The sequence below is a fragment of the Lingula anatina genome, chromosome 6, assembly GCF_051362555.1.
Source record: "Lingula anatina isolate TDL-2025a chromosome 6, LinAna3.0, whole genome shotgun sequence".
NCBI classification, from domain to species: Eukaryota; Metazoa; Brachiopoda; class Lingulata; order Lingulida; family Lingulidae; genus Lingula; species Lingula anatina.
In genome coordinates this window covers 11,604,277-11,615,587 of record NC_141772.1, presented here as the reverse complement: position 1 = coordinate 11,615,587, position 11,311 = coordinate 11,604,277, and the positions used below count along the sequence as shown (strand labels likewise).

Below are 11,311 nucleotides of genomic sequence, written 5' to 3'. Positions count from 1 at the left end.
AACAAAATTATATAAGATTTTGTTTTCTGAATGATTATTTGTTTAAGGTCTTAATGCTTGCAGGTTCTCTCTCTCTCTCTCTCTCTCTCTCTCTCTCTCTCTCTCTCTCTCTCTCTCTCTCTGAGTGTGTGTGTGTGTGAGTGTGTGTTCTGTAGGCCTAAAATATCCAACAATTTCAATATTCAATGAGCGGACATGACAACTATGTTTATCAGGACTCAGCAACGTTATTCAGTGCAAAAACCATTCATTAACACTCACTGAGAATTTGCTTTATGTATTTGCTTTATGCCTTCTGTAAGTCATCTAACAAGTTGACAATGCAACGCGTGCATTTACATGCATGTATATGTATACCAGAACTTCTAGACCAGATCCAGACCCGATCTCATTGATACTTGCACATGCACATTTGGAGGGGGCCTGTCTGCAATGGCAACAAAAATAATGGCCACATTGTCTTATACTACATTGATCTGTATCCCCTCAATCCATTTGATTTATTCCTGACACTAGAGTGCTATAAAAGTCATGTTCACATGGGATGTACCAGTATTTGTAAAGTTTCAGGGACGGATCAGTGGTACAAGTTGCGGAGGCTTCGCCATATTTTGGTATAGTCTGCAGCTCGTGGTTCACAAAATACCGTATGATAATATTCGTGAAGATGTCTGTTTAGACTCTGTTTACCAACTTTTTCAAATTAGATCAAGTCACAACTTAAAACCAGCGTATTGCAATCATGTATGGATGTGAATGACCTTGACTCATGAAAACCCAGCAGGAATGGCAGTCGGCTAGGTACCGTGGTTCCGTTCCCAGTCCCATACTCTACCCACAGTGCTTTCGGCTAACCCTACAGACTCTAGCCTGTCCCAATCCGAACTTCCATTCCTAGAACTACAGTGCATTCAAAGTAATGGGAAACGAACTACATATATACGATTCCTTGCGGACTTCTATTCCTGTCACACCGGTTCACACCCAATGTCAATACATATACCATGAGCAACCCGCCTACTAATATTGATCCCAAAGCGTGTCTATAATCGGCCCATATTAGCTCAGGGCACGTGTTATATTGTTATAACACGTGTTGCGTTCACAGGAGGAGCAACTGATTAACTCTGGACACGAGGACCCTTGAGCGCTGATCAAAGTGCACCGAGTGGTAATAAAGCGATAAACAAAATACATTAAGACTAACCGTTGTTATTGAACACGTCATAATGTACGGCAGTTACGCCAAAGTAAACTCAAAGAATTCTTCCTGATTCAAGCGCTACGAACTGGCATATGATTTTATGCACGTAATCGACTACCAGTATAAAGGTGATGCCTATCTGACTTATTTGATGTTACGTTTAAGTTTTGCTTTGCCATGAGTAATGAAACGAAAAGAGACAAAAAAACATGGAAATCAAGCACTATGCATTGAAACACATTTAAAAGAGGGGGCGAAAATAAGAAATAAACATGAACGTGACGCGAAACACTTCGTTTCCAATATTCCAGTGAGTTGATTAAATTTTGGTAACCGAAGGTAAAACGCTGCTTGTGATGGATTACACTTTTATGTCCCGTTGCTTTCACGGCTTCATCAACTCACTAGCATTTTTAACCAAATAACATTTCATTTCATAACTTCTGAAAAACTCAGATTTTTAAAAATATTTTAGCAAGCTGTATATGAGACTAAAAATTTAAAGATGAACGAGTTAAAGAAAAAAAGGAATCTACTCATTTATCAACACAACCCACGCACCTTGTTCCGTGATCCGTTTGTTTACATCTAGAACTCCGTGCCAGGTGTAGAGAGTTGCCGAGACTCAGATCGTGAAGAACTACAAACTCTTCTTGAAAATAAGACCGCAAATCTTCATGTTTCTATGACGTCAGTGATGGCAGACATAATTCTTGTGTTATCGGAGACATCGTTTGATACTAGTCATACCACGTATACCTGTCAAAGACAACTTTTATAATGATGATCCTAAGTGTTTGAATAGTTTTTGAATGCGAACGAAATGGCACCCCATTTTAACAAAGCTTAAATCAAAAAAGCCAAACAGCATGTCTACGGACTTTTTGCAAGCAATAAAAATGTGCATGCCATATCAAATGCACATTAATTGTCTGCACTTTTATCTCGACAAAAAACATGTTGCACAATGTAAAGTAAAACTAATGCATTTACACGTCTGATGTAATCAAGTTTCCAGAAAATTCCATTTTTATGGGGTTGGACTTTCACAACTTGCCCTGGAAGTTTTAAATAAATTTACTTTTTTCTCCGCTGTAATGATTGTAATAGCTACGATTGAAAACGCAAATGGGCGTTAACAGCAAGAAATTGAAAACGATCTCCATCTTCATGGTGCGTTCTATACCATATATTCATCAATATGTACTCAAACATAGGCATAGTGAGATGCGATAGAGACTCCTGATAACTTGAAATCGCAACTGGTCACAATTCCAATTCCAATCTAATCTACTGCAATTTAGTTGAGCCTGCGCCCTCTCTCTCTCTCTCTCTCTCTCTCTCTCTCTGTGTGTGTGTGTGTGTGTGTGTGTGTGTTTTCCCATCCGTATCATGCACATTTGATACCGTTACAATTCATTACAATTTTCCTCCTTGTCCTCGGTTATCGTTAATTTATAATGCCATTAATTTATTTTGCTGCCGAACACTTATAACAATCTTCAGATACCTGTATAAATCATATTTCCTTGATTATGTTCTTGCGTTGCTTTACACAAATTCGGATCCTTCGTATCTGTGTCCTTCTTTTGTCTCGCTCCTTTACTACGCACCCTTTTTAACATAACATCGCTAATATCAAAATTTAATCATTTTGCCCAATTCTCATGTTGTTACAGTGTATGTTCGTTTGATTTTAAGGAACCTTTAATCGTTCCCTCCTTGTACATTCCTTTGTCCAAATATAAGCTTTTAAAAAACCATGACGGTTGATAAACACCGGGGAAGAATCTTTATTGACAATCACATGCGCATGTATAAGGTATAACCATCAGATCATGGACATTTAACTACGTCAAATAAATAAGCAGATAGCAGCACAATTGCTTAGAATTCATATAAATAAAGCATTTTATAACCACACATTATGTTGTTTTTAGGTTTGATCCATACGTCGAGTCACTGCTCACAGCGAAAAGGATCACACCCAAACAAGTAAGATTATTGGAATAATAATTGCAAAATAATACACAGTAGTTACAGTAATGAAATGACAGTAATAACAAAACCTAAGATCAAATTTAAGCATTCCAAATATTCACACGCCGTTCAACAAAATTGCCTATATGAATCTGCATATCGCTTACACGGTGTCACGTCTTGCCGTGCTCGTATAAGGACACCTCCTTGCTGAGGAAAACGTGTATTTAAAGAAACACTCATTAAGGAAAAGCTGCTCTTTTTGTTCCTCACATAATTGTATCGATCTTTTTCTCCAAGAAATAATTGATGAAGTGTCCCTGTGTCCCTTGCTTTTGAAAATGAAAGAAAAAAATGTAGTGCCATATTTTGTATCTCGTAAAGAGCATTTGGTTGTGAGTTGGATTCCAGGTAAAATGGGATCACTTATCATTAAGTCCTCAGTAACATTATCCCTGCAAGATTCCCCCGAGGGTAAAAAACCAAACATGTACTCGGAGAAACAGGTGCGTGTGTTTTTCACTCGGGGGAAGCAAGAGAAAGGGAGTTTTTGCCGAGCAGGTTTTTGTTACAACATATCATCAGCGTTTATGATGTTCGATCGATAGTGTCCAAATTGATTATTTTGGTCTTGCCTTTGCGATGGGAAACACAGATACAAGGTGACAATACATTAGCTCTCCGTGCGCAGCCTCGTTCCCGACAATGAATCAATCTGAAGATTTCATGGCGTATCGCTCAAAACGAGGACCTTTGGGGAACTTATCCCTGAACAATTGAAACAGTCTTCATTAAGACCTGCGGATCGATGTCTAATCTATTTTGCGAAACATCTGTGTAATCCGGGTGCAGGGTTATGCCACCATTCGTCTTTTCTAAATGAATTCCGATTAAGTAAATAGCATCGATTCTGGCCTTTTTCTTGCTTTGTCTGTTGTTTCCACTAGTAAGGATAATAGTTGTTGTAAGTGAATACAAGCCATTTTAATCGTCATGTTTTTATACGGCAAGTTCTACTTATTATGGAAATAAAATAATGAAAACCCAACTCACCCCTCAATACAAAAGTCGACATCATCCAACACGAGAGTGTATCATATTTTTCTAGAGTGACAGAATGTATTTGGCAATTCCATATATTGTCACAACAATTCTATAAGAACATCTGTTTAACTCGAATAACTCCTTAGACAATTCAATAATTATTATGTGACGATCTTATTGGGATAATTAGCGTTACGCATGGTTGTTTTCGTAGCTCCCTTCCTGCGCCACCAGCGTTAAAGAAAGAACGACGCGTTCCAGTAACGTGACACCACGGTGTGTTGATTCTGAAAATATATGATATAAATTGATAATCGAACCCCACTGCCAGTGACAGGAATAGACAGGGTTGGTTCAGAGGGGAAACAGGTAGATAACAAAAACAGCCTAAAGGTCTCGGACAGCAGGAAACAGTTACACACGTACCGCGAAAACAAGTGAAACCAGAGGAGGAGCACGTTAACAAGTGAGGCTGGGATAGCTATACCTTGGAGTCTGTTATTAAGGGTACACGACTATATACGGTCTTTTAATGTTGAAGGAATTCGGCCAACAGGACGAGGGTAAAAGGTGCCCTCTTAAATTAATGGACCATTGAGGTCACCCTGACCCGGGTGGTAAAACTACTCATTACAGACAGAGCACGACAAAAATGAAAGTGAAAGTTGCTAAAAAATGGGTGAAACTTGACTTTTATTGCGGTCGGTACATCAATGTTTCGGAATCTACTTAACTATTTGATAAATATGTAAGACATGGCTGTGAATTTAATTCCAAGAACGAAAATTGAAGGAGAATAGACACGTATTTAAAAGATATCGTTTAGATATCTACATGTCACAAGAATAGTGTACATTGATGATAAACATATCAGTAAAGAGAACGCAGAGAGAGGCAAAGGGAGAAGAGGAAATCGCTTTTAGAATAACAATTATCGAGAGTTCTACGCCAGGAAATATAAACCATTCATGTTTCCGTTTGAATCTGGACTGCAAGGTTTTTAGGCCGCATAGAAGCAAGGGATTACACCTACAGGTCGGAAAATCTACATTTGGACATTTACCGAATATCACAATAATATGCACAACTTATATACCCTTTCTGCATGCTTAATCGGACTGCGCGTTTGTAGAGAGATTATTATTGGCACCAAATCAAACTACTCCTGGAGTCTCATTAATAGTTGAAAGCAATAGCAGCAATAGTAGCAAGCGGAATGAGCGCTTGCAAAGATTACCTCTCTTGCATCTACCCAATCATAGATTTTTTTCTTCATCGATTCTAGCGGGATCGTGAAGGTGTGATGTTATGGTCTGGGTGAGTCCAACACAACCGGAAAATTGTTTGCTGATGTGTTAAGTTAGAGCGCATTATGTAAATACAAAACATTTCAACACGCCACCGTAATTATATCGAATTTATTTTCAAGCATCAGAAAGCAATGGCGTTACATTCAATTGGATTACGTAGGCAAACAAACACAGGGCCTTTCACCTGCCCAAGACGCGATCGGTTTTGACGACTTATAGGGAGGGCCGTACAACGGGCGCATTTAACGGGACTGGAGCTATAAACATACGGTGTACCAAACAAAAATAGCGTTCGTTTGAATGGATAGGACCAAAAACACCTTCTATCAGCATTGTCGAACAATGCATAATTCAAACACAAGGAACTGCTGTTTCCCTTGGGAGACCAGGCGTGGGATTAGTATTGTAGTTGTTTCAAGGATTTCCACAGCGCCGTCAAACAATCAGCAAGGAGTTTTGGGCACTATTGTTTAGAATAACCAAACAACAAAGCCGTTCTTCATTTTCGTATCATAATGAATCCTGTGGGTTTACTCGAGCTTCATTGCTTATTCTAAATCGGGTGCGAATTCAGTCGGTGAATAGGCCCACGGACACGTATACCGCGCATTAAAGCAGAGAGCCACCTGTGCCCCGCTACTCTCTAAGCTCAGCCAGGTTATTAGCTGAGGCTCGGAGTACGCACTACCCGCTCGGCATGAGGCAGGGCTCCGCGGAGGCCGCTCCGGAGAACATTTTCTATCGGAATGTCACACCTTTTATTAGATTAAGAAGCAGGAGCAGCCAGTGTGCATATCTACGAGAAGAGGATGTAATTAACGGGATAAATATAAATCATGCATTTCAGTAATTTAACGACCAACGGCCTTGGCTCCAAAAACTTCAGCCGTAGCCGCTCTCCGACGTCGTTTGAGGTGGAGCACGACAGGGAGCTGCTCACGCAACATGTCAGCAATGGGACTTTTACCATACCGAGAGACAGACTGGAAGGATTGTTCCGGGGGGACCAAAAGATCCGAAAACCGACTCGATCTGAGCACACTACGCCTGTAACAGTCGAAGCGGACACCGAGGCCGAATACCGGAGAAGGAGTAAGTCTGTTCCCCCTGAATTTTTGGTCACCGCCGTGGCTCTCTCAAAGGACTGCAGCGGTAGCCTGAAGCACACCCCTAGCTCCGACTTAGACGATCACTCTTGCTTCCCCCACGACTGTCTCATTGAAAGATGTCAGAGGATCACCATCAACGTCAGTGGGCAACGGTTCGAGACCCAATTACGAACTTTAGAACGGTTCCCCAATACATTACTTGGGGACCCAAACAAACGCAGAAAGTACTGGGACCCCTTTCGACAGGAGTATTTTCTAGATCGCCACCGGCCAACGTTTGAGGCTATTTTGAACTTTTATCAGTCGGGGGGTAGGCTAAAAAGGCCGATGGAGGTGCCGCAGGATATTTTCATGGACGAAATGACATTTTACGAGCTGGGGGACGAGATTGTTTTAGATTATAAAAAGAAAGAAGGTTTCATGCCTGAACCTGATGTTGTGCTACCTCGGCATCGAATTCTCAGAGAAATTTGGTTATTAATGGAATTTCCTAGCAGCTCTATGTATGCACGTGTTCTCGGCCTTTTCTCCATTATTGTGATTCTCGTTTCGATCGTAACGTTTTGCTTGGAGACTTTACCCGAGTTTAAGGATAACTCATGCATTAATGTGACTGTAGTAGATAAGGATGGGAATACGCAGACCTACGCCTATAAACCGAATTACCGAGACCCATTTTTCATCATTGAATCGTGCTGTGTTATATGGTTCACGTTCGAGCTCATCATACGCCTCATTTCTTGCCCGAATAAGAAGAAATTCTGCCTCAATATCATCAATATATTTGATCTCTTGGCAATACTGCCCTACTTCGTTATCGTTGCCGTGGTTTCCTGGCTACAAAGTTGTTCCTATGACAGCAAAAGCGCATCTTTGGCTTATCTCAGAATCCTGAGACTTCTTCGAGTGACTAGGATTTTCAAACTCTCTAAACATTCCCGTGGCTTACAAGTTCTGGGCCTTACTCTGAAAGCCAGCATGAAGGAACTCGGCATGTTCGCCATATTTCTGGGAATATCGGTAGTACTTTTCGCTTCAGTGATGTTTTTCGTGGAAACGGAATCCAAGGACACGAAATTCTACAGTATTCCCGAGGGGTTCTGGTGGGCTATTGTCACCATGACAACGGTGGGGTACGGGGACCTGGTCCCCAGTGGGGTGTGGGGGAAACTCGTGGGGACGCTGTGTGTGATAGCGGGTGTACTCACTATAGCTCTTCCTGTGCCTATCGTTGTGAATAATTTCAACAATTTTTACCGGCACTCGCCGAGTCGGGGAGGAGGCGGTGACGGTGGCCTGGGATAATCCCCCCCCCCCCACCCCCATAAACACACACCGTGTTATCTTCGCCACGGCACAGTGTTCTATACCATTATGTGATAGCATGGCTTTCATTGCATATGCAGCATATAGCAAAACGCAACAATGAATTTCCACCCTGATCCCTAGGTTCCGTTTAAGGACACCAAGGAGTATATGACTTCATAGGGAGTGAAAAAGTTTAGCATGTTTACACTTTGTAAGTGGGCAATTCAGGGTCTGAATAGGGGTTCAAAAATACCCCATCACTGGATTTCAGGGGCGGCACTGCCAGTTTGTCTTTTTGTCGGTCACTTCCTCACAGAAAGTCAAAAGTTAGACTTAACCTGTTGTGGTTTTCACTTATATTTAATGCATATTACTTTTCATCCACTCATTTGACAATTTATGAATGTCTCTGGATAAAAAGAAAATATCCGGCCACCTACCCCGCCATGTGTTCTTTTCGCCTATGTATAGATTTATATGAGGGCAAACTGGTAAGGATGAATTGCTAGCTTCCCTGGCCAGCGTATAATACTCGTACATGCAAGTCATATTCATAATTATACTTATGAATGTTTTGAGGTTTTTCAATCAGATGGTATTTTACAAAATTACCGTTATGATGGTATATCTGAGAGTATATATAATGCACCGAGTGCTTGGGTTTGCCATTATCAGTAGCCTTACGTGTTCAGTGGTGCTGGTAATTATATCGGCTAAATATATAGTCAGTTAGTGGAGCTCTCAAAGCTGGATGTGAGACGCCTTTTCCATTAGTATTTAACTGAACTGGTTAACGGCTATCGATTATGCTTTCATATTGAAAATGATACATACTCTTTGCTAGTGTGATATCTAGCTTGATTGTTTTATCATCTTTTTTGTATTACAAACGTGTTGTTTGATCACATAAGCAGAGCTTTGGTGTATCCAAGTACATCCAAGTGATATTTCGCAGTCTTCAGTTCTATAGCCTGTCGTTGCATGCTATACAAATGCACTTATTGCATAATCAATCGTCTAGGTCAACACGAGTGTACTCCACGTGTTGTATTTGCTTAACTTCCATTGCGCGTTGAAGCCAAATGCTTCCAGTGTAACCAACCGATGCAAATTGCTCTCCTTTAATAATAATAACGTATTCGTATGTCATAACAATTAAGAAGGTCGAATCTGCAAAGTAGATTGCAGTGCGTACTATTGCCTGGTGAGACCAGAACAGCTAGTTTTCGTGCATAGAAAAAAAAACCTATGAGTACACGCAGACTATAAGCATTCAAAGATTGCATCATTGTTTTAAGTTGATTGACTCAATTCTATTTTGTGTAAGGTATGCACTGATTTACTTGTTATGCAATAAGTAATTTATAATGTACTTAATTAAGGACAGAATAGTATTTTAATCAAGGACGCCACTTCTGTGGGTAGGTTCAATTTGACACTATTAACGAAAGACTGTTTGATTGATTAGTTTGACGTAATTGTGCCAATGTCTAATTGGTGACATTTTTGGGACACCTCCGATGGTCCGGGATTAATTAACAATTTTTATACGTCTATGAGTCCATCTATATGTTTATTTTCTATTTTAATCTTCCCATGGCCTGCCACTGAGGCAGGCGTTCCATTGTGATATATGCACCCCCGTTTTATGCCAACGATAAGTTTTAACAAAGAGATTTTGTTACGTTTATGACATGTGTTGTTATTTTTTCTTAACGAACTCGGTGAGCGTTTTTCTATTGATTTCGATCCCCTGAAAATACGGATATTTAATATGGAATATATGGACAAATAATAGCAATATATTTCTCCAAGTTTGAAGCAAAATGCAAACGCAAATGTTGACAGAAATATTCTAGTGTAAGAGCCTTTACTAAATGTCAAATCAATACCACTAGTGTCTGGGACCCGAGGTTTGGCAAGCAGACCGATAAATACATAAATACATGGGTCGTTTCAATGATACAGAGACTTAATGACAATAGTTAAAAACATTTCCATCGTCCTCAAATTCTTTGCCGTCATCATATATTATCAAAAGCAACATCGGTTCAGCTTCCCACTTTTTAATCTTTTACACTGTAGCAGCAACATAGAGGTGATGAAAGCGTGTTTCTATTTACGTCGGGTCAGCCCAACTGGGCACGGCTCATCTCAGCAGACATTAAGTGTGACGTTAGTCAGAGAAACAAAGTCAGTCAGACGGCACATGTGACAGAAATGGTACCAGTCCGAGAAACGGAAGTCCCAAATTATTATAGTGCAGGTTAGGGTTAGCGGAATTACTTTATTTGGGTCATTTTATGAGACCAAGGTGACAAAACAAAGTAATGGCCATGGGAAAAGAACAACGGTTCCTAGCTGACTGCCACTCCTGTCACTTAGGCAAAGTGCCGTGGGCGGGAAGACGGAGAGATTAGATATGCTGTATTTGATGAAGTGATCGTAATAAAGTGATCCGCCGAGTTGAGCCGCACTGAAATATATCGTCCAAAAGTTAAGGAAAACTGTACTCAGTTCAGGGGAAGAGTTCAAATCTTAAAAACGCCCCTGCTTATCTAAACAAATCACAGATATGCTTCTATTTCGAACGGAAAGAGAAGAGATGTCTGTGAAAATCGAAGATTGTCGTAAACATGTTATTTCTTCTTTTTCTAAAAGATTGATCCCTTCATATTTACCAAAGGTCTGGGAAAGAATGGGGATGCCTTCACAGCTGTCTTTCTTATTGCTGATTATTCTTCAAAATCGACTTCAGTTCCCAGACTACGCAATATTCAACCAGTCAAAAGTGAAGGCGATGTAGTATCTACATGTAAATGCGGGATATAGGAAGATTGGGTAAAGTTCGATAAATGTGGTTATTTTAGGAGGCAAAGGCGTGTACAATTTTCTTTCTCCCATTCCTTTGATGAAAAAGATTGCATGTTGTCAGCAAACTGTCTTTGTAATTTCACGATTAAAAAGATTTCTTAACATGTTTGACGCTCGAGCCCAGTGCAAGTGTATTTTAGAAACGCGCTTTGAGGATGAAGACGTGTTGTACATGTACAACCGCAGAGTTAAAGCTAAACCACTACAAAAGTTTTGCTATATTTTTATTCAGAATTCCCAGCATGTGAAACACAGGCTACGACCATACACTAAGAAACAGTTTTAAAAAATAAAATAGAACTTTAAAATAACTTAACATGTAGTTTGTGTTAGGATAGGAAATTAATTTATGAATCCGCTATACAACAGATTCATTTTCAGCAAACGTCGGTGGCTATGGGGATCCCGTGGGCCCGTACATGTCTTGGTGTATTTCTCACAGATGAGGTCCTGCAATGCAAACACCTCGCGCTGCAAAATTA

The 11,311-nt window shown here is 40.3% G+C and overlaps 1 protein-coding gene across 1 annotated transcript; it reads left to right on the top strand.

Annotated features, from left to right (window-relative positions):
- Nucleotides 1-5,114: 5,114 nt before the first annotated feature.
- LOC106172029 (potassium voltage-gated channel subfamily A member 1) lies at nucleotides 5,115-9,645 on the top strand. Its single transcript, XM_013552606.2, has one exon. The coding sequence runs from the start codon at nucleotides 6,375-6,377 to the stop codon at nucleotides 7,950-7,952; it is 1,578 nt and encodes a 525-aa protein (XP_013408060.2). The 5' UTR covers nucleotides 5,115-6,374; the 3' UTR covers nucleotides 7,953-9,645.
- Nucleotides 9,646-11,311: the final 1,666 nt, after the last annotated feature.